General features: G+C 50.4%; 2 protein-coding genes across 2 annotated transcripts; one reads left to right on the forward strand and one right to left on the reverse strand.

Annotated features, from left to right (window-relative positions):
• Positions 1 to 1,350: 1,350 nt before the first annotated feature.
• On the reverse strand, positions 1,351 to 21,715 carry CNOT6L (CCR4-NOT transcription complex subunit 6 like). Its single transcript, XM_084204041.1, has 12 exons — positions 21,606 to 21,715; positions 9,048 to 9,169; positions 8,753 to 8,939; positions 8,276 to 8,361; positions 7,844 to 7,933; positions 7,043 to 7,111; positions 6,623 to 6,780; positions 6,116 to 6,270; positions 5,681 to 5,832; positions 4,751 to 4,975; positions 4,098 to 4,300; positions 1,351 to 3,975 (listed from the first exon to the last, which is right to left on the reverse strand). Exons 2-12 carry the CDS (start codon positions 9,157 to 9,159, stop codon positions 3,763 to 3,765), a joined length of 1,650 nt encoding a protein of 549 aa, XP_084060167.1. The 5' UTR covers positions 9,160 to 9,169; positions 21,606 to 21,715; the 3' UTR covers positions 1,351 to 3,762.
• Positions 21,574 to 22,919, forward strand: LOC311152728 (uncharacterized protein; the record flags this gene model as incomplete). Its single annotated transcript, XM_084204034.1, has 5 exons — positions 21,574 to 21,619; positions 21,824 to 21,959; positions 22,048 to 22,121; positions 22,253 to 22,331; positions 22,440 to 22,919. The coding sequence occupies 5 exons, from the start codon at positions 21,574 to 21,576 to the stop codon at positions 22,621 to 22,623; spliced, it is 519 nt and encodes a 172-aa protein (XP_084060160.1). The 3' UTR covers positions 22,624 to 22,919.
• Positions 22,920 to 23,149: the final 230 nt, after the last annotated feature.

The following is a 23,149-nucleotide window of genomic DNA, read 5'->3' on the forward strand; positions in this document are numbered from 1 at the left end:
CTTTGTGAAGCCTTTGGCTGCTTTGCCGAGGACGCTTCCTCTGCTTTAGGATTTGGTGCCTTTTCCTGACAGCTCCTGGCAGGAGCAGGTAAGTGCAGGAGGTGGATAGGGTTTGCTGATGGCTCTTGGCTGTGGGAACACAGAAGTGGGAAATTTCCCAGTGACTGACTGAGGCTTTCTGTGGAGTCCCATTTCCCAGCCTGGCACAGCAATCAGGGTGCCTTGGCCACACGGACTGAGGTGACACAGGTGTGACTTGTGACCTGTGCAGGATTATCCCTGTTTACAATCTGGCTTGGCCATTCTGGGAGGAGGTGTTTAAGGTCTGCAGAAATCAAATTTGTACTGCCCACCCACCCCCACTGGATGCCAATAATGCGTCCCTGGGCAGTGGCAAGCTGGGAAACACCCACCCAGGCTCTCTATCCCCCTCCTTTCTGCACTGTGCTCCTCAGGAAGCACAGGAAAGGTAAGAGTGGTTGCAAAAGGGCTGTTTGTTGACTCCAGAAGGATGTGGAAGTACAAAGGTGGGGAGAAACTGGTGGATGTTTAGCCCTATCCAATATGGTTGAGCAATATCCCATCTCCACAGTGAGCAAATTAAAAAAAAAAAAGTAATTTTTAAAGGGAAGAAAAATGTAGCAGTTCAGGGGTTTGATGATCTTCCTTCCCCCAGCTGCCTGAAGGTGCAGGGCAAGCCGTGTTTCCTCCTGCCAGAGCCCCCCACGCTCCCAAACGTGCAGCCAAGCTGCTGTTGCCACGAAGCAGGGCGTAAATCCCCCCAGAAGTGTGGTGTAAGCATGGCCGGGAGTGACACTGCAGCTGCCCCTGCTCCACGTGCACTTCCACCTTTTCAGGGACGGGACCTCCTGCCGGCAAAGGCAGCACACAAGAACAAAATTTGGCCTGAAAAATCCCTGAGCTCTCCAAGGAACCACTGCGAGGTGGTGTGGGAGGCTCCAAAGAGCATGGATGAACCCCAGGCACTGGGATCACTCTCACCTTCACCATTCCCACAGGGAGAGGTTGTGCCATACCTGGATATAGAGGTTTACAATCTCCACCTAAAATTATTTCTAATTCAAGTGAGTTCTTGCCTGATGCTTGGCAGAGAGGATGAAGATGTGAGTGGTTCCCACCAGGTTCTCTCAGGATCTGTGTCACCTTGGAACACTAAAGGATCAGGGGGGAGGGAGTGTGTGTGACCAAACTTTTCTGTAAGTTTCGGTCTCCATGCAGTGAAAGAAGGAAGCAGAAATATTCAGCTAGATTGTACAAAATTCTCTTTTTTTTTATATATATATGTATATATATACACACACACAAAACCCCGTAATCGGACAGATTCACCAGATGGAGTTGTTTTAAAAAGTTGCTTGTAGAAGGGTGTTGGATTTTGTTTTCTCTGCTGGCTTTAGGCAGTGCTGTTGCTGGGGAGTGAACACCAGGCACCGTGTTTTGGGAAGCAAAAGGAGGCAGTGAGCAGCAGGGAAGGGCCTGGGGCCTTTCTTCCAGGTATTGCCTGCAACATGCTGGGAACTGAGGCTGGGAAAAAAAGCACCATCCCCTCACTGCTCCTGCTGGGAAGGGAAAACCAGGAGGGAAACAGGAGGGAGCCGCACAGGAGAGGCAGGTCAACATATGCATTGACTGAAACATAAACAGAACTGGCATTTTTTGTGCAATGTCTGTTAAAAAACCATTTTTGTGTTAAAAACCGCACGGCGTAATGAGCGCTGGGAAGTGCAGCAGAGAAAGTCCAGTGGAAAACCTTGGTGCAACGGAACACTTCCATGTCTGGAAACCCGAGGAAAATCCAGCTGGAGCGGCTTACAAGGTTTGCCAAGGTTTGGGTTTTCCCATCCCCGTCCTCTCCCACCCCCACATTACAAAACATTGGTGCTGGGTTTGGATTTTTATTACTAAATGGGCTCCTCTGCAGTTCATAGACAGTCACGGGTGAATCGGAAATTCCATTTTATACAAACAGCTCCAAAAATATTGGGAGTGAAGTATGGTTAGGAAACACTGCTCACGCTAGGACCACCGTGCCTGGAGGAACAGGGGGAGCAGAGCATCCCCCCCTCCCCAAAAACATACAGCAGCTGCATACAGAAAGGTAATGTCCACAAAATTAAGTTTTTCATGCTATTCTACTTTCCAGTGCTCTCCAATCCACGTGCCATGGCCAGGTAGGGAATGCTGAGGTATATTTCAACAGAGATACCTGCACCCAGAGGAAAATCCATCTCTGGAAAGGACTTTCTTTTTTTTTTTTCCCCTTTTTGTTTGTTTGGTTTTTTTTAGTTTTGTTTTCGCACAAAGCAAGCGCTGTGCAGGGCTTTCCCCCAGCTCCCATTGCTTCCAATTGATCCCAGACCATAGGTGACAGCCCCATTTTTTAGGCACTTTTCCAAGGGAGTTGTCACTTTGCTGAACCCATTTTTGCCTTCTGGCCCACTCCACCCCCTCCCTGGCCCCTAGTCAAGAGTCAGGGAATAGTCTCTCCTCTAAGTCCAATTTATTTTTTTTTCCCCCCCTATGGAAAATTTCCTGTGTATAAAATGACAAAGGAAATGTTTAATTAAAGAGGAACAGCCTGACTTGGCAGTTTTTCAAGACAGAAGATGGTTATTTTGTATTTAAAACTAATTTCACAATTCAAATTGGACTTTTTTTGAAGTGTACGAATGAGACATAAATATAGGCTTATCAATCTGCTTAAAAATTTCATTCACATCATGGAAAATGTTTTTCATTTATTAAAAATATCACATTTGGAGACTAGAAACAGTAAAGTGCATGAAAAGTTTCAAATAGAAATTCAAGAAAATCTTATAGCAGCAAAAAAGCAGAATAAAGAAAAACTTAAAAACACAGACACGACCTTTTCCTATCACTGTGCCTTTTTTTTTAAACATTAAGCAGCCAAACAACTTGGTTTTTTTTTTGTTTGTTTTTTTTTTTCCCCAGAAAATTGCATCATGTTTAATGCCTCTTGAGGCACAAGGTTTTGAACTGGCCACCCAGAGCATTAAAAGGAAAGAAAACAAGGATTTCCAACACATCCAAAGAGCATTAACATTTGGGAAGGAACCAGCAGCTTTTTACTTCAGCCCTGACTGACAACAGCTCCCAAACAAATTGGAACCAGGAGGATTTAGAGCTCGAATTTGATCACAGGTACTTGGCTATCTTTGGTTTTCTGATAGTACTGAGATGAGGGGCAGGGCCATGCTGCCAATCGTTTATAGTCAGGTATTAAGTGCTTTGCTAATGTGCAAAATTTATGTCGGATGCAGAGTTGGGTCTCCATTTTGGATTCAAACAAACAGTATTTCTAACATTCTTCCTACAAAACAAGCACCTCTACTTTTGTTTTTCTTTCTCCTAAAGGGTTGGCTCAATTTGCCACGTTCTGGAAAAAAGCATTACCTTGAAAGATGTTAAATGCAAGTTTTTAAAATCTCTTTTGTCCGTTTAGAAGTACAGCTTCCTACTGAAAAGAAAAAGCCAGTTTAAAGTAAAATAAAAAAAACCCCAAAACACAAACAAAAATTAAATTAAAAACCTGGGAAGGGGAATAATACTTTGGTTCCAGCCCTAGTGCCAAATGATACCGATATGCACCAAAATGTGCAAAATCTCTTATCAAACACATAAGGAAAGGAGCTCGAAGAAGCAGCTGAAGGTTGGCCATACTTCACTCCTATCTAGAGGGATTTACAAGTGTACAGGTCCGTGGGGCAGGCAGGGGCTGCACTACCTGCGGGAGGGCAGGTGTACGCCGTTCACCAGCGGCGGCAGCGGCGGCTGCAGCTCCAGCTGCGTCAGCAGCGAGAAGTGGTCCGAGGGGATGTGCGGGTGCGGGCACCCCGTGATGTTGTTGTCCACCAGCCACTGAGGGTCCAAAGGGCCCAGCACTCCCAGCACGTTCATGTGAGTGTTGGAGTAGAAAATGTAGTCAATCACACCCTGCGGAGAGAGGGAGAGAGCGCGGTGAGGGCAGGGCCCGCCCCGCGGCCGTCCTCGCTAACCCCGGGGCAGCCGGGGGCAGGGACGGGCAGGCAGAGCCCGCGGTGGAGACGGGGGCTTACTTTGAAGTCAAAAGTGTAATTGGTGTAAGGCATCAGGTTGTTCTCGTAGGCGCTCTTGAGCTGGAAGCCGTGCGTGATCCTGCCCTCCGAGGCTCCGTTCTTGCCGTTGCCGCTGAAGTTCATCAGACACTCGTTGTAGCGCAGCTCCTTGAAGTCCTTGTGGTTGTCAGCTACGATGCCATTGCTCAGGTATTCCACTACACCTGCGGGCAAGGGGAAGGGCTTAGGGAGTTGCTTTCAAAGATGGCTTTGGGATATTAAGAACTAGAAGGCCACCAAGGCACCATGAGATTACAGTTAGCAAAGCAAAGCCTTCTCCTTAGGAAGTCTTCATCAGGAACTCACTTCTTTGCTACTTCTTATTGCTGCTTTCAGGCATGAGTGTTTATTTAATGATTTATTTAAGATCTAACTGTGCCTTTCTACACTTTTGTAGCTGCAGCCAGCTCTCCTGAGTGTCCAGCTGAGCACAAACGCACAGCCAGAGGACTCGCCATCTCTTCAGCCACATTTCCAAAGGCAGCAGTTCCTAGGAAAGCTTTCATCCATACCTTCCCTGGGAGTGCAAACAACCCCCTCACCTTCAGAAAAGAAAGTGGACCTGAATGTTCTAAGAAGGCAAGTTAAAAGTCAGGCCCAAAAGCCAGCCTTACCCGAGTCAGGCAGTGAGTTGAGATCCGCACACAGCACCAGAGGGATAGAGTTGGGATCTGCTGTCGGGCTATTGGGCCTGCTCGAGGCTTTCTCCAGGATGTTTTTCAGCTCTGAGACGAACATCATGGTCTGGATGAGTTTCACATCTGAGTATTCGGGGTCCCAGTGCATGTGGGCATTGGCCACGATGAGCAGCTGCTTGTCCACGTGAAGCGATTTCATACCTGGACAAACAATGAAAGGTTCTGTGAAAGGTTCTGTGTTCCTGCTTGTTCTTACTCAGGGTGTAGCTCCTCAGGGCTCAGGGTCAGACACAGCAGCAGATGGGTGTGTTTTCATTGCTTAAACCTGCTGAAATGCCTCTAAACAGCCCAGGGAGCTTCTTCCAGCCTCCTCTGAAGCCATGAAAACCGCAGCCATGGAGACAGAGCAGGATGGCAGTTTTACCTGCGTTGGAATTGTCTGCTGCATCTGATCAAACTTAATGAAACCGTGACAGTCAGTCAATCAAGAGGCAGGAAAAGATACCTGATAATCTCCTCCTTCCACATCAGTACATGAGCACTGACATCTAATCACTGGGGGAGGGTGGAAGGAGTCAATCCAGGGGAGGAAAAGAGAGTTGAAAATAGAAGTTGAACATTGTTGCCAACTACTGGTAAGAGCAAATGTGTGTAAACACAGTGACCTTGGGAAAGCTGAGCTGCTCAAGCAGAGTGTAACAGAGTAAGTAGGCAGGGATAAAGCCTGAAAGGAGAAGAGCAAATGCTGGGCATCTTACTGTGAGCATAACCAGACTGTCTGTGCCTGTCTGAGCCATCCATGGGCTGCGTTTGGCAGCCACCAAGGGGAACAGCGTGGATTACCTAGGAAGAACTCTGCCTGTCTGTGGAGCTGATTAGCAGTGAGGACACCACAGCTGTACTCACTTGCTCCAAATAATTCCTTGTGCACCTCCAGCACCACGGCGACCCCGATGTTGTCCTTGGTCATCACTCTGTTCAACATGGCTTCCGAGCCCTCCGAGTTGGCCATGGCCACCTGGTTGAACTCCACCGTGTGCTTCTGCACCAGAGTGAACCTGGCCATCAGGGAGAGAAGCACAGTCAGCAGCTGTCACACAGCCCCCGTGGCAGTGAAATGTGTGATGGGAGATGTGAAACCATCCCTGTCTGCTCCCACAGGCTCCCTCTCTTCCAAACCACTCCAGCTGGTTCTGGACCCGACCCCAGAGCTGCCTTTTTCTTTCTGGAAGCAGTGAAAACTCTGAGAGGCAGCTCAGGCTTTGGGGAGCTTCCATTCTAATTACAGGGAGCTGTTTTGAGGTTGAAGTGTAGATTTTGGAAGCTGCTGCTGCCCCTTACTTTTCTGTTTTGAAGAATATGGCGCAGCCATCCACATGCTTTTTCTCCTGCTCCGACATGATTTTGGCACGTGACTTTGGAGAAAAGAATCCGTCGTATCCCCGTTCTTTCAGGGCTGGCAGGAAAAGGGTGAAGTATTGCTCCGTTTCCACTTCCTGCAATTGTACACAAACACCTCAGGCTGAAGAAGTGAAGGAAACCCTTCCTCGTGCCTGCCCAGGCTTGCAGGCAGAAAAGCTGCACGATCCATGTCCCTTCCTAGACCAGTGGCCTGCTGGGAATGGATGTGCATTCCTGCATTTCCTGGAATCCCTCCCACAGGCAAACTGACAGGAGCATTTTGGCTGGCAGCAGACCACACCTGGTGTGTTTGACACTGGAATATGGATACACAGCTGGCCTTGGGAAGACCTGGAATTTGCTATTGAGCAGGTGACTATGGTGCTCCCTAAAGGTGGAGGTTCGCGTTTGCTGTTTCTGATGGAAAATGCAGTTATGCTTTATTACCTGAAGACTGATGATGTCTGCATCACAGTTGACGATTTCTTCCATGATTCCCTTTTTCCTGTACTCCCAATTGAGTGCCCAGGACGGGCAATAGCCATAGAGCTGCCGGGTGGCGTATTTATCACACAGCACATTGTAACACATGACTGTAAATGAAGCTGCAAGGAGAGAGAGAAAGGGAAAGGTTGTCAGCCTCTGGAGATTGGCTCTTTGCCTTGGGCAAGATGGCTGAAAGTGACAAAGCCCAAGGTGGAAAAGAAATTCCCAGCATCCCGTTCAAATGACAAAAATGGTATTTCCAGCACAGCCGTATGGTAATTTTTCTAGTACAAATGAACAAATTGCTGTTTTCACTCTGATCCAGGAAAATGAAGCCCAAGGTAAGTTTCCCAGTGTGTCACCTTGTGAACCCAGATTTACCTGAGGGCAGAATTTGGTCTCGTTCTTTTAAAGTAATCCATGGCCTTGGAGGCAGCTGCTCTGGATGAACTGCAAAAAAAATTAAACCAGTGATTAATTCAGAGTTTCTATTTGTAAGTTCCTAAGTCCAAGTGATGACTGAACAATACCATGTTTTGCATCCCAAACTCCCCGAGTCTTCAGGGGAGGCAAAAATCATTTAAATGTGTAGCTCTAGTAAGGGAAAAAACTGTCATTTGTAAGATTCGTGACTATTTTTGTCTCTTCAGATTTAGAAGCACCACTGAAATACTCCTGCACGTTGAATAATCTGCTGAAGAAGGAGGGGTAAATCCTGGCATGGTTCAGCCATCCCTTCCCCAAGAACCTTGCCCTGCATCCATCATTCCTGCAGAGCAGAGGGCTCAGTTACAGAGATACAAAGCAGGACTGAGGTCAGGTACTGGATGTTCTTAATGGCTTCGGTGTTTCTCGAGCTACATTTGACATTCTGCTTGCATTCAAATGATTATTTCTGGTGGGGAGAACAAAAATGCCTTCAGCAAGGCAGACTTTGCCCTTGGCTGCTAACTGAAGGGTTTCAAACAGAACGGACAGAACATTTGGCTGTAACACAGGAGACCCTTAGTACACATCTGCCTCTTCCACTGGGGGTGAGGCTGTGTTCTGGGATATGACTGGAGCCACCTGACAAAAACACTAAGGCAGGGAAGCAATACTCTCCCTGCAGTGGTTCAGAGCCTTGTTTGAACAGCAAATGCTACTTTTAAAGCCTTTTTGCACCAATGCCTAGGGCAGTACCTGCTAGATTGTCAAGCATGTAGTTCAGTAGCTTTCGGGTTCCGTCTGGATCCTGGTAGAGGCTGAGAATATCTTGGGATAAAGGATTGCCTGTCAACAGCACAAAACAACAGCAGGGGGATCAGCTGCCTGCCTTTCTTGAGGCTTTCCACCCAAAGAAAATCTCCCAGAATGAGAACGGACAAATTAACTCAGCAGGTTAAAGGGTTTATTTCCCTGACTGCAGATTTGAAAGGAGCTCCTAAGGAAGTTTAGCAGCATTAAGAAAGAGAAGCGTTGTGTTCTCCCAACTGCCTGGTCATTTTTGCTACCAACTTAATGCTTAAAATAACCTGTAAGAAAATAACCTGAGGTAATACAGGAAGGTTTTGAGGCCAGCCCCCCTCAGGATTCCCGAGAACTCGCAGGAATATGGAACTGGGAAGTGCTCACCTTTCAAACCCAGGGTTTGCAGCTGGAAGAGCCGTCCAAGTTCATAAGGCAAAACCCGTAACAGATTGTTATTTAAAAGCAATTCCCTGCAGCAAATGCAAAAACACTCTGGGTGAGGATTACTGCCGAAGAAACTCCCAAGGTGCTGTACACTGCTCATCCTGAAAGAGAACACTTTTCACCCTGGATTTTATTATGGAAAGATATGCCAGTCTTCCCGTGTGAAAGCAAAACTGAAATACGTTCATTAGGGGGAAAAAGCCACAAAGCCCAAGATGAAACCAGGGAGGGCAACAGTGATACATCAACAATCAGAAACAAAGGCCAGTGAACCCAAAAGTAATTATTAGAACCGAAGCTCTGCACCATCCTGGCGTTTTTCAGGATTATGTGAAATACAGGCACGGGAAACAAACTGAAACTCTCAGTCCCACACCAGAGATTTTTTGTGAAATTAACCAGAATAATTCCCCTCACCTGAGAGACACCATGTTTCCTAGTTCTGCTGGTAAACTTCTGAGTTTGTTGGATGACAGATCCAGGTAAACCAGATTGTGAAGCTTGGCAATATCAGGTGGAATGCGAGTAAGGTTGTTGTCATTGAGGTGCAGAGCAGTCAGGTGTGTCAGCGACCACAGCGACGTGCTTAGGCTCCGCACTCTCCCTGGAAGAGGAAAGCAAGGAGCTTAAACACCTCTTGGGTCTGGACCCCCTCTGGATCTGGAGAGGTCTGGGGCACCAGCTGTGGGAATTTCAACCCCAGCCTACTCACCCGAGATCTCTAGTTCAGCCCAGTGCGACTTCTTCCCGTTGGCCACCTCTTCCGCCGACATGATGGTGTAAATTCTGCGAGGATCTGGAGGATCATATTTTTCCTTTGGCATCCCTGTTAGTCTGAAACACCATCACAACTAACTGTTACTGCACAGCACTCCTTCCTTTCTGTCCTGCCACGAGCTGACCTTTCCCAGGGACAGCCTGCAACACCCCGTGCCGGGGTTTACACACAGTAACTATGGGGCTGCCAGGCAGCGCTCACACCTGGGGAGGACTCGGGGATGGAGAAGAGCATTTCTTCCTAAGAAGTTGGGCCTTCTGCAGTCACCTGCTGGGTTTCCCAGTTTATCCCCCATAACCCAAAGAGCATTGTGCTGTGTGCAGAGCCTGCAGACAAGATCAGGAGCGTTCTGCTGTTCCTGGATTGCTCCCTCCTGTAGCTTGCACAGGGAACCAAGGATTGAAGGGAAGGCTCTTAACTTCAGGTTACAATGTCCCACTTCTCCACTGCACTGCACTTCACTCCACTGCTCAAAATTGCAGTCTGAGGGGGAATTAGCTCCATTTTCCCATTAACTATCCAGCTTTTGTGTTCTCTGCTTTTTCATGCTCGGGATCAGTGAAGATGTTTGTATTCCTAATGGCCCAGGAGCCATAAAAAGAGCTCAGGTAAAGCTCCCATTTAGCAGTTCTGGGACACAAAAGGCTCCAGCCCAGTGCAAAACGTGAATATCAGAAGCCTAAGGATGAGCCTGTGCATGCCAAGTTCATCCACTTGTCCTGACTGTCAGACAGGAGCTCTGATGTCCCATTCAAGAACCATCCACTTGCCAGGGGACACAGGGAGAGGTTTTATTCCATGCCTCCCTAGGCTGTTGTGCTGAGCAGGACTCTGTGTGTGATTGAAAAACAAAAGGTTAGCCCCGTTTGCTGTTGGCTGGTCTTTTCCTCCCCAGACACACAATATCCATGAGCCTTGAATTCATACAAATCCAAAGCGGTCCCTTCCCTCACAGACACTCTCCTCCAGCCAGCTGCAGTAGGTGTGAAGCTCTTCAAACAGCTCCAACTTCCATCTGAGGTAACAAGCTGAGGGTTCTGTTCAGCAAGTCCAGCTCACCCAAGATGCCACTTTCCCTCTCCGAGGGTCAAGTCCTGCAGTGTTTTCCAGCTGATGCTGACAGCCAGAGCAGCGCCCTGGCACGGAGCAGGAGCTGCCAAGGGTCTCACTTACAGGGCTGCTGCTTCCTTCCCTGAGGAGGGCCCGAGCAAAGAGCAGGGGCAAGTGCGAGCCCCACATCTAATTATAGCCCCTGTCACGTCCAGGTGAGGTCACAGGGCCAGCAGAGCTACGGGATAAGAGGATTCTGTGCTCACACCGCCTGGCACGGGGCCACGAAGGGAACCAGTTACTTAAGGACAAGGGATTACACCTGAAATCCTTCCATCTTTGCTCCAGAACCCCAAAGTCACAACAGCCTTTCCTCCCCACACCAGCAGGCTGCGCTTTGGGAGTGCCAAATCTCTGGTGCTTGCGTTTTGCTGGATTTATCTTTGCTCTTCAAGTGCTGGTGTGGAAGTGGGGAGCACTTGAACAGACTCCTCACAGCCCCTGCCAGCCACGAGAGCCCTGCTGCACCTGCCCCTGCTGCTTCATCTGTCAGATCTCAAACTGATCTGTCCCTCTACGGCACCTGGACCAAGACACAGAAAACTTTGCTGTCCAAACCAGGATTTGGGGGAGTGCTCTGTGATGAAACCTTAAAACCACGGTGCTGAGACCACCGGAGCCACCCCCTGCCCATCCACAGCAGCCCAGAGATGCCCACTGAGCCCCTGACACCATCTGAAAGGCCCAGGACTGCTCCTTGGCAGGGCACCCAAAGAAATGATGTTGAAATACAGAAGTGCTCTGCCAATGCAGAGCGATGTGTGGCCATCAGGGGCCTTGCAGAGGAGTGAGCCCTGAGCTGGGAGGCAAAGGACACGCACATTTTTCAGCTGTTAGTCACTTGAATATTGCTTTGAAATCGTGGTGAGTCAAACAGGCAGCAGTGTCATTGCCACAGTTACAGACAGGGGAAAACAAACCTAAATCAAATGCACTTTTTTCACCTCCTTCTGCATCACAGCAACATTGAGCAAGACTCGAAAGTCACCGTGTGTAATTTTGTTCTTAGGCAAAAAAATGGATTCTGCCTGGGTTCCCAACTCCTGCCATTCCTATCTCCCACTCTGCTTGCCCTGGAACTAAAACAATATCCAGAAATCCCAACCAGGTTTTGCTCAGTCTTCAGGGAGGTGCACTGAGTTCCCTGGATCTGTTAACTCCAAAATCTAATTTGCACCAGTGCAAATTTTGGCAGGCTTTTCTCCTAAAGGCTGCCCCTGGAAAACTTCTGAAGCTCTCTGCTACAGATCCAGCCCTGATTTTAAATTAAACACAGAATCTCTTCCTCACTTTGTGTAAATTACAGCAAACCTAGAGATGAGGACAGCAGTGCATTATTAAGAACAATATTTAAACTCTGGGGGTTCAAAATGGAACTCTCTGGGTCCACAAAAGCCAGAAGGGACTGGCAGAGCAGGATTGCTCAGGTGGAACCCTAAGTGTGGTCCTGAGTGAGCTTAGCAGCTCTCTGAGGTGGATATAAAAAGGGCCAGGGGCAGGTACTGTGTTTCCACCAGAAGGTCTGTGCCTGCCTTTTCCTTGGACTTTTGGGGTTTTATGGTATTTTATTGGCTGGGCTGTTTTTCTGTATGAGGCATTCAAATGACTATCATTTAAAGCCTGGAGAAAAGAAATGAGTACTGCAACACTACTGAAGGTGTGAGGAGTGTCAGAGAGCAAAGGTTGAGCTCTCCTGGGTTGCAGCAGAGGCTTTTAATAGGAAGAAATGTTTTTTGGGCAGCAAACAGCAGGAACTTCTGGGTTTCAAACACACAGTCCCTTCCCCAAAGAGTGTAGAAGATGCATTTCTTCAATTACAGTGCCCATGAGATGTTTTGTTCGAGTTGTTTGGTGCCTCAGTGCCTAAAAGAGGAGGCCAATGGAGAAGAGCTGTGCCTGCCTCCTGCTGCAGCCCTGTGCTCATGGATGTTTGGCACGGCTCTATGCCCTCGCCTTCAGCCCGGTGACATCCTTTGTGATTCCTTCCTTCTTCCCCAGCCTCTGTACACGGGTGAGTCCAGCTGCCAAAGCCTGTTGGAAGCAGTCCAGCAGGCAGGCCCGAGTGGCTCTTCCTTCCTGTGAGCACAGCAGCGCGTGCATGCCCTCCCATCTGCCGATCCCTGCCGGCAATGAGCGCGCCGCCGGGCGCGCGCGTGTGTGCGCACACGTTGTCCGGCGCGGGGCTGGAAGCTGGGAACGGCACCCGTGGAATCTCCTCATCCCCAGGGCCTTGCTGTGCTTGGCAATCAGGCCTGAGTGGCTGCTAAGGCTGCTTGTCTGCACTGCTCTGCCTTGAGGAGTGTGACAGAAGTCTCCCCATTTCGGCCTCCCCAGGAGAGGAGAGGCACAGCCAATAGCCACCAACACAGAAACTGGATTTCCTCCTCTGCGGGGCAGGAAAACCAGGTGATTGTTCAAGGGAATGGGAAGGGGATTCAAAGAAACCTGCCAATACTGGGTAGGTGCAGATGTGTTAGCTTAAGGTAAACTATTTGCTATATCCCTATATACAGCATCTAGTGTTTGTAAATCAGCAAGAAAATATTGGAGAATGCGGAATTCTGATGGTCTTTGGCATGGATCTGAGCTTTTCTCATGGTGCTTTGCTGCAGGACTATGTCCAGCCGCCTCTGTGTACACTGCCTCTCCCAAGAATTCATGGAGCACCCTGAGTCTGCCCTCCCAGGTACTGTGTCCTTCCAGCTTCTTACTCCAAATACCCTGACTGGGGATAGAGATTAGCAGGGAATCAAATACAAATGCCTCATCATGTTTTTCTTTATTAAAAAAACCCCAAACAATTAAAAAACCATGTTTGAGGAGATTTGAGAGAATCCCTGAGGAAGTCTGACACAGAACAAGGAATTTCAAGCTGGGACTAGGGAAAGGTAAGAGGTAAGCAGGAACCTGCAGCTGGCAGTAAATTCAGTGGTGCTGGGGTCCCAGGGGGCTCCACGTTATCTCTTTGAGCCAGAGAAGCACAGACAAGTCATAGAAGCAAACAGCAAAAGCCAAGGGGAGGAGTGGGAAGGGAGGGAACAGGCTGTATTTGATTAACTCCAGAGCCAACTGGCACTCACTCGATGGAAATGCTAATTGTCCCACTGACATACACCCACTAGTTATTCCCCTCATTCCCTCAGCTCCTCTAAATGAGGCAGTCTTTTTTAAATCACAGGTAACACAAGCATCTCCAGGTTTCCACCCTTCCTCTTCCTCCATGTCACACCCCCACTTACAGGACCAGCTGAACTATTTACTGCATGGAAATCCTACACAGCATTACACAGCTGCTTTTTATTGCTGTGCTTGGTTAGGAGTCAGTCCTCCCTCCATAGGAACAGTTCCTCCCTGTAGGAAGCAGCCTGCTACCTCTCAGAGTGTGCATGACAACTCCTGCAACCCACAGCAGGTCACTGAGTGGTACCTGCCTGTGTCTGCAGGTGCCTTTTACACTCTGTGCTTCCAGAGCAGCTCCTGGGGCTGCTTCACATGGAAGCACAGGGCAGGCTGCTGCCCAAAATAAGGCTCTGCTTACCAGAGATGCATGCGAGGGGCTGCTGTAGGGCAAGAAGCGTTCCCAGCAGCCAGCCTGTACATAAATGTCATCAGAAGCCCCCAAAGGGCTGGTTTAAACACTGTGCTTATTTATTTACACAACTATCTTGCACTGTTTCAGAGAAATGACCCATTTGCAATGCTGCTCCATCCCCTGGGGAGTGCTGGGCTTCTAATGAGATCCAGGACAGAGTGGCTTAAAGGATTAGGAGCTGAAGTCACCACGAGTCTGGGGTAGGAAGAAGCCAGCGCTGGATCAAGACAAAACGCCATCCTGGGTTGTGGGCATGGCCGAGAAGCAGCCAAGGTTTGCTGCAGCTCAAAGCAGGAGCTTTTCCTGGGACTGGGGAGACAGAGAACTCCCAACAGCACGAGCAGAGTGAGCTGGCAGGGCTGTGGTGTCCCTCTGAGGCAGGAGGGGAAGGGCTGCTCTACTGACAAGGCTGATCTGTCACCCATGCCGTCACCCAGAAATGATGCAGACCCTGCTCAGGCTGTGCTGAGAGCCAGCACTGTGCCTCACCCAACTCCTCAGGATCAATACCTGGAGAGGAGTCAGCTATTGACCAGGGCTTTGAGCAAAACTACACAGGAATTATGAATCCATGCACACTGAGGTCTTCTCAATGAACCAAGCTTAAGATACAGCTGGAATCATCAATACCCTTTCATCCTTCAAAGCAAAGCTTGTGCTAGGAGAAAAGAAATGAGATTATTTCCACGGCCACGGTGTCATCTTCCCTTTCCAGTGGGAGACTGCCAGCACTTCCACAAATTAAGCACAGCCCAGCAACACTTCAGTTACTCTCCCTCAACAATCCAAAGAAAATCTGCCACTGTAAAAACTTAATTCAAACAGCTTTAGGGTTACAAGGCTTGCCTTGTTCAACCACAGGTAAGTTTGGATGAGTCAAAGCTCAAGATTTTAAAAGGAAGGAGGGGAAAAAGAAAAAAAAAGCCAAAGGAAAAAGCACACACTGATAGTGGAAACTGTTTTGCAATCACTGGCACAATAAACGAGCCTTTTCAGTCTGAGCAGGCCACAGGACGCCGCACTAGTGCTCAGAGTAGCTGGGCTTGTGTGCTCAGAGAAGAGAGAAGGGATCTGTTAAACCCCCCCAGTTTACAGGAATAAACCCTCTTCTCCAGAGGGTGTGTCTAAATGTACTTTGCATATTAAAAATTTTGCTTGCCTAATAGCCTGAGCAAAGCATACTATTTGAATATTGAAAGATAGTTCAGCTATCTTTCTACGGGCAGGACACCTCCCACTGTCCCAGGCTGCTCCCAGCCTGTCCCGCCTGGCCTTGGGCACTGCCAGGGATCCAGGGGCAGCCACAGCTGCTCTGGGCACCCTGTGCCAGAAGAGAGGCTCAGCTTGTGTGGGCTCCTCTGCTCAGCCACATGATGGGATTTCACCTAAGGCCAGGGAATACCTTTGCTGTAGTTTTTCAAACAGGTTGGTTTTCTGCTGTTTCTTAACATACTGGCAGCTGAGAGGTTAATTCCAGAGCTCTCTGAAAGGAAGCTGAAGAAGACAAATGCAGTCCAAAGGCCTGGTGCTACCTCCCCTGCTGTACAGAAATGGCGAGTAAAGGAAGAGCACAGACACAGTGGGTAGGTCAGGAGGCAGGTAAGGATTCAGGAATGCTGGAGCCTTGTTGACAGCCTGAGGTTTTCAAGCAGGTAATTTTCCAAACAGAAAATACTTGCGAGTTATACTCATCTCCCCACGTCCAGGGTTGTTTTGTTCAGACCTGCAGCTGCCATGAAATAAATGGCCAATGACTTAAAACTGAATTATTCCCCATTTACCTGCACAGGAAGCACCTGGGGGTTCCTAGAGCAGGCAGAAAAACACCCAGTCTCAAACCTCCACCACAGGTCTCAAAATACTCAATAGGTGCGCTTCTCTTATGCACTCCAAGCATTCCTAGTTCCTCTGGAGCACTCCACTGTCTTTGCTCCAGACTAAGGAGGAGGAGGAAGAGGCTCCTTGCACAGGTACAAACATGTCCCTGGAGACTGACCTGCTCCCAGTGGCGAGATGTGACTTGGAAGGAGGGGGGAAAAAAGGTAAGCCCAGCTCTTCCTGGCACCTGGGAATGTTCTGGTATGTGAGAAGTCATCTGGCACTGCTTTCCTTTTGCTTTTTTAACCTTTCAGAACAAAAAGGGGCTCAAGGAAAGGCGTTCACAAGTGGGAATTTTGCCTGGGCAGCCGTTCATCCTGTGGTAGCTCCTTCCCACTGCCAGGGCCAGTTGTAAATTAATGTAACACAAGAAGCAGAAATTGAATTTTGAGCTATAGGGGAAACAGGAAGAGCAAAGGATATTTTCTGCACATGTCGAGGCTGACTCAGGATAAAGGACTTTTTTCTGGTGTCATACCCCCCACCTTGTGATCTCACACAGGATGGTGATATCCAGCAAAGCTTACAAAGTATGTTTTCTGCTTTCCCCCTCTCTCAGTTTTCCCGGGAGTAGCCTATGGAAAAAAAAGAGCTACAAATCTGCAGAAGGAGGGCTTCAGCACTCTCTTCAGATAGTCCTTAAATCCAGAGCCTTTTGAAAGGGCCTTTAGATTGATTTCTTAGGAAGAAAGAAAAAAAAAAAAAAAAGCAAAACTAATTTGTGATTAGAAGGCACAAAGATGTTCACTCAGATGGAAGCATTCCTGAAAAGCGAGGGGAAAACTACCCGAGCAATTCATTCAGCTGCCCTAAAGGGTAAACAGCAAACTTGAACACCAGCCACAAATCCTGATTATTATTAACAGCTTGACCAAAAGCTTATGGGTTTTGTACTTTCCTTTGTACTCCTGGAATCTGATGAACTTAAAAAAAATGTGTTTGACACCAAAGCAAGGAGGAGGCTGCCTCTGCAGCAAGACAAGGCTAAACATTCCTCTCTCTCCTGCAGCCTGCCGAGCTGCCTCAGCCTAGGAACTTCTTCTGCCTTTAAAAAATCATGTAAAATGTTTAACTGTTGGAAGCAGGAGTCTGGGGAGCTGTTGACCTGGAGAGCTAATTGTGGAAGGGCCAGGACCAAGGAGCTTTGCTTTGCATTCCTGTTCCCAACACGGCCTCTGGAGAGTACAGGTGGGTGCAGAACTTGGGAAGGGGAAAGGCCCACGGGACAGGAGCTGCCTCCATAAAAATTCCTGCTGCTCCTGGCTGAGGGCACAAGAGGTTTCCCTTTATGCTTTGTTTAAGGTAAGGAATAATCCAGATTCAAAACAGTGGCTGGGTGTTCTGAAGGATTTGTCTCTTCATGTCTGAAATTTCCCAACCCTCCAGCTGCAAGCGGGGGGAACCCAAAACTAAACTCATGCTGGAGGGAAAATTTTAATTTTGAACATGCACTTACACCCCAGCCTTCATATCCTGAAAATCTGCCTTTGGAGCCCCTTTTATTCACATTTTTTCTGCCTTTCTCAGAAAAACCACCGAGCTCCACCCCACCCAGGCAAGCAGAATGGGGAAGACAGTACACCTGACCTGGGTGAATGCTGAGCATAAATGGTGCTGTGCAGTCCTACACATCACTAATGACTGCCCTCAGGAAATGCCAGAGTAGGGGTGAGCACACACGACCTACAAACTGTAGGTAAATTACTCCCCACAGCTCACCCGGCTTCTCTTCTCTTCTCTGCCCTGCTCTGGGTGCAGCTCCCAAAACCCCTGTGCTGGCTGACTGCACCTGACTTGGAGCTACAATTGCTTGGAGCTGCTTTTTGTTCCTCCTGGAGCATTCTTCTAAGTGCTGGGTGAACACTTTCCCCACCAAGGGATAAAATGTGTTCCTTGTAGGACAGAGCATTTCTGCCTGTCTCTAATTCTGTTGGCCATGACCACCTGCCCAGTCGCTTCTGGTGGTGGCTGAACACTCCTAGAGATGCATCTCTGTAGGGAGGTGCCCAAGAGACTGAAAAAGCTGTTCTTCCAACCAGGATTCCGGGAAGATTTTCTTCCAGTGCTCCCTTTTACTTAGAGTAACTTCAGTTTGGTGCTTGGTTTTGTTTTGGGGGGTGAGTGGGCTTTTTTTTTCTCCTTTACACCTCCGAGAGAGGAACTTTCTCCCACACAGCAGCCCCCAAGTCAGGCTCAGCACCTTGCCATTGGAGGTGGGTGTCACGTAGCCCTTTTGTGAATTTACTAAGCTGCCAGCAGAGCCAGTCAGCAAGGTCAGCTTAAGGCCTTCCACCGTGCTCTCTGCATCCAGCCCCGAGATCTGAAGGCACAAATGGGCCCAGAAAATCCTGTGCATGTCAAGTTCGTTTTGCCACTTCCTGCCAGACACTTCAGTTTCCTTTGATTTGAACTTTTTGGGGTGCTCTTGTGGTGGGAAGTTCGATGACAGCCCCGAGGTGCACAAAAGACAGAGAAGGAGAGAAGAGAAGCAGAATTCCAGAAATATTGTCACCTCCTAAGGATCTTGACAGAGAAACCTCCTTTTTTTTTTAAATCATTACAGGTGAGATGGAGAAGCTGCACAGACAAATCACTGGAAACCCCAAGAATTAATCAGAAGGTGAAGTTACACCACACTGTCACTGTAACAAGCACCCAAGCCTTGATTACAGACTGCCATCAAGAGAACCACAGAATCTGGACCAAAAAAAAATAAAAATTACAAGAGGCTTAGCATTTAATGCTCTAAAGCGCTAAATCCACAGCAAATCCTCCTGAATCTAAATATGCCTTAGACATATTTTATTTTTTTAAAGTTTTTACAAATGCCATCTTATGCTCCCAAAAAACTAAGCTCCACTGTTACTTTTCCTTTCTCAGTAGTCTGCAAATCAGGTTACAATCCTGTGCCTCGAGTGCCCTTTTGGCACTCCCCAAACCTATTTCCACTAAACAGAGTAAGGAAGTAAAAAGTAAGCACTTATTTGGATTTATCTCCCCTTTTAAACCCAAGTAACCCAAAAGTGTCCAGCAGATTACAGCTGACAGAAGCAGAATTTTTAGGGATGATTCAAGAAAGTTTGCCTGGAAATTATGGAAGTTACTGATGGGTAATTTTATCACCTAAAACCCTGGGGAAGGTTTTAATAAGAAAAAATAAACACATCCCCCCCATTTGTGCACATTGGCTCAAACAAAAAAGCCAGTGGCTGCTGTGATCTACCTAACTCTAAGTTTTAATTCTTGGTGCTTTAGATTTAAATTAAGCAGAGGCTTAGTCAGTGTGGAAATTAATTAATTTTTCTCCACTGGTGCTTTTTCATTCTCCTAACAGAGTCCACACACATACCCTGGAATCTCTTTCTGGCTTTTTTTTCTCCCAGGACTGGTGTGAAAGCTAGACTTGGTCAAAAGCCTGCCTGGCTTTTTGCAGAACCACATCTGTTACAGGGAAACAACAAAATGCTCCCAGTTTCTCCCACCAAATGCAAGTTTTATCCCATGGAAAGAGAATAGCCATAACAAGCCTATTCCCACTGCAAATGTGACGGGGCTCCTACAGATTCTGGATGGGAAGAGGAGAGCCACCCATGGCGAGTACACCTGGAGCAGCCTTCCCTTTCCCTTTTCTCCCCTTCCCAGGCAGGCAGATGAACACCTGAGCAGGTCCGTCCCTGGAAGCAGCGCTGCTCCCAGGGCCAGGGAGAAGCAGCCTGGAGGCAAGGCAAACAAGCTCTATCAGTAAGAGTGCACTTGTGCAGATAACTGTGCTCCTGCAGCCAGCACTGGCGCTGGCACAGCTCTGGCAGTCACGGGCCACGCTCCGGCACGGCACACACGGAGCTGTGAGAAGCTCGCCCTGCTGGGGGGGAAACTCCACAGCCACTGCAAAGTTCTGCCTTTTCCGTGCTGCAGCTGGGGTGAGTCTGTCCAGCAGGCTGCTGGTGGGGAGTCTCAGCCCTGACACGTCAGGGTCTGGCCCTCCAAGGGTGCCACAAAACTAAACTTTGCACAGGAACACCTATGGGCTGTGTACACTGAGTTTTGTCCTTCAGTTAAATGCACAAACGAAATGAGAAAGAGCCCCTGTAGGAAGAGGTAACAGGGAATAAATTCAATTGTGCTGTAATTCAGCACTCAGAGCAGCCCCTGCTTTTAAATAAGAAGGGAACAAAACTGAAAGTGTTTAACAGGGTTTGTTTAGCAGGCAGCAGAGCACTGCAGAATTTGCACTGCTCTCTGAAACCCAACAGGCACACAGCAACGGGGATTTTGGAGTCACTGCCAGCCACCTTGGGAGGGGACTCAGTGTCCGGGCTGTAGCTCAAACACAGGCTGTGTTTGGGTGAACCGACACCATCCTGCAGGTTGGATCGCTGCTCCAGAGCACGGAGCAGTGAGGGGTCAGCAGTGCACGCTGTCCACCTGCTCCAGAGCCACATTCTGAACTCAGGCTGGAAACACCTCCCTCGGCGGGCAGGGAGCAGGGTTCCAACCAGGACACCAGGTCAGGCTGCGGCACAAAGCAAAACTCAGCGTCCCGCCCGCCTGGACCTGCTGGGAGGCACCGGGGCCGTGCCCATGGATGCTGCCCTGCAGGACAGGGATGTGTGGCAGGAACATTTCCCTGTTTTTCACAGAAATGAAATCCCTGGCAGGCCATGCTCCACCTTCACCGGAGCTCTCTGGCCTGCAAATCGGGATACAGGATGATACAATGATTCTAGGAATTCCCTGGGTTGTGAGGAATAATGTGCTATTTTTTTTTCTTTTGAAAAATAAGCACGTTGCCATCACTTTGTTTATCAGCCATGTCTACGCACCATGAACAACTCCTGGTTGGGTGTTTGCCCCTCTAGGTTAGCTCTGAGTTGTAAAAGATTCCCTGCTTAACCAAGGCCGTGTAAAATCTTTATCAGCACGGCAACTCAGGAGAAGTTGTACCTCCCCAAAACAAATACTCAGCCTATTCAAAGTTTCCAAAAGGGCCCGATAAAAGCCACTGGTCTAACGATTTCCAGAAGGTCAGATAAAACGTGGTGTGGCTCGGAGAGCCCTCCACCACCCCGTTTAGCAGGAGCACTGCAGTTTAACAAGCGAGCCCCAGACTGTAACCCAACTCAGCGTTCAAGCGCGTGCTTTCATTTGCGAGCACCACGCCTGGGCTGGCAGCCCAGGTTTTATTGCAGGTGACACTCCTGTCATCCTCCTCCTCCTACGGAACTGCTGCGGACCGCTGAGAGACCGCGGGGAAAAGGAGGCGAGCCCAGCGTCTCCCCAGACCACCCCGAGCCCTAAAGCGCCCGAGCCCCGAAGGCGCTGGGGTTCCCCACGGTGCCGGCCCGATGCCATCGCGGTGCGCGGAGGGGACTGGGGCCAAGCGCTGGCCCCGCGGCCGGGATTCGCCCCACGGCCACGCACAGCCCTGCAGCCCGGGCTCCCCTCACGGCTGGGATCAGTCCCGGGGCTGAGGTTCTCCTCCAGGCTGCGATTCACCCCGCGGCTGGGGCTCAGCCCACGGCCGGGGTTTACCCCACGACAGGGATCTGCCCCTCGGCTGGGGCCGGTCCCACGGCGGAGGCTCACCTCACGGCCAGGGTTCACGCCGGGGCCCGGCTTCACCCCACGGCCGGGATTCGCCCCAGGGCCACGGCTCGCCCCACGGCCGGGATCCGTCCCCCCGCGCCGGGAATCGGCCCCACGAGCACGGCTCTCCCCACGGCCGCCCCCCGCGGCTCCGAGGCGAGCGCGGCATCCCCTCGGGCGGCCGCGGCCTCCGGGGCTGCCCCGCGGCGCCGATCGCCATCTCCCCGCGGCGGGGACTGTGCCCGCACCCCCCGCGCCCGCGGCCCGGCCGCACGGCTGCCGGCGGGGCCCGACATGGCGGCGGGGCCGCTCCCGCCCGCTCTCACCTGCATGCGGCGCGGCGGGGCGGCGGGGCCGGCGGCGGCGCGGCGGGGCGGGCGCACACGACATGCGGGCGGCGGCCCGCGGGCAGCGGGGACGGAGCCGCGGGGCCCGGGCGGCGGCGGCGGCGGCGGCGGCGGCGAGGAGGAGGAGGAGGAAGGAGAGGAGGAGGAGCGGCGGCCGGGGCGCGCAGGGCGGAGGAGACGGGGGCGGGCACGGGGAGGCGGCGGCGGGCGGTGCCGGGGCCGCGGCGGGGGGAGCGCGGGGCCGTGCCGGCGATCACGGACCGGCTCCGGCTCCTTTTTCCCCCTCGCTTTCACGGCCCCGGCTGTCACCGCGGTGCGGCGGGAGAAGGAAGGGTCCGCCTGGGAATGCGGGGCGAACGGCGGGGATTTGAGCGTGCGGGCGTCTGCTCGGTGTCTGACACCTTTGTTTGTCCTCCTCCAGGCACCGGGGCTTTATTGGGCGCCCGGGTGTCGGTGGCACGGATCCTCGTGGGCAGCCGGAGCAGGGAAGTGCAGGTAAAAATAAAAATAATTTAAAAAAGAGCACCAGGGGGTGTGTGATGAAGCAACAGGCGGTCGGAGGAGCGCAGGGAGGGACACGACGTCAGGCTCTGGGGCTTTTAATTGGAATTTGCTTTCTGCCGCAGCTGCCCGTGCTGATGCTGGACCCAAGGAGTTCATGGATGGCCGGAGGGCGGGAAGGGCCTCGGCGATGGAGCAGGGGCTGTGGGTAGGAAACTGGCTTCGGGGAGAGTGAGGTGTTGGGGATGGCCGAGCATGGATTATCTGCGAGCCCGTCTTTCTCCCGAAATCCCTGCTCCATCTCTGCTCCAGGGCAGAGACCTGCTGGGTAAAAAGCCAGAGGGACTGCGGGAGGATGGCGAAGGATGCGGGTTACCTGTCCCCATTGAACAGTCTCCTCTCGCACCTCTACGGTGCCAAGAGCCCGTCCAAAATCATTGCATCTCCCCCCGGAGCCTTGAACAAATGGCTGTCCCTCCTCAGCTCAGGCACCTGAACCGAGGAGGGTTCCTGTTCCTCCCGTCGCCCTCACGCCTCCACAGGTCCGTCCTTTCCCAGGACACCGAGCCGAGTGTTGGGTTGGATGAGCACGGTTTTGTCACAGCTTGTTTTACACAGCCTCCCGTGCCTGGTTTAAAAATCCTCCCTCACGGATCCATTGGGGAACTTCAGGCGGCCACATATCCCCGATTTAAACACCCTGGCACAAACACTGATTGGGGAGACTACGGGTTTGGAATGTTTTTAATCAAAAGCACATCAGTGTGGAATAAAAAGCCCCTTTAAGCATTACAGTTCGTGGTGTCAATCTGAACAGCTCAGGAGATGTTTAAACAAAGTCTTTGTAAGTGGCTGCTGTTCCAGGCCAGTAAATTAGGATCTCTTCTCCCACCCAGTCCGCAAGGGAATAGGGGTGCGATGGCAGCCACAAAATCTCTTTTTGGAATTACACGTGGCTTGCAGCAGGCGATGTTCTCTCACAGGGACGTGGCCGAACAGGTGTCAACGCCCCCATGGCTGAG

The sequence above is a fragment of the Fringilla coelebs genome (assembly GCF_963513975.1).
Source record: "Fringilla coelebs genome assembly, chromosome: 4".
In the NCBI taxonomy this organism is placed as follows: domain Eukaryota; kingdom Metazoa; phylum Chordata; class Aves; order Passeriformes; family Fringillidae; genus Fringilla; species Fringilla coelebs.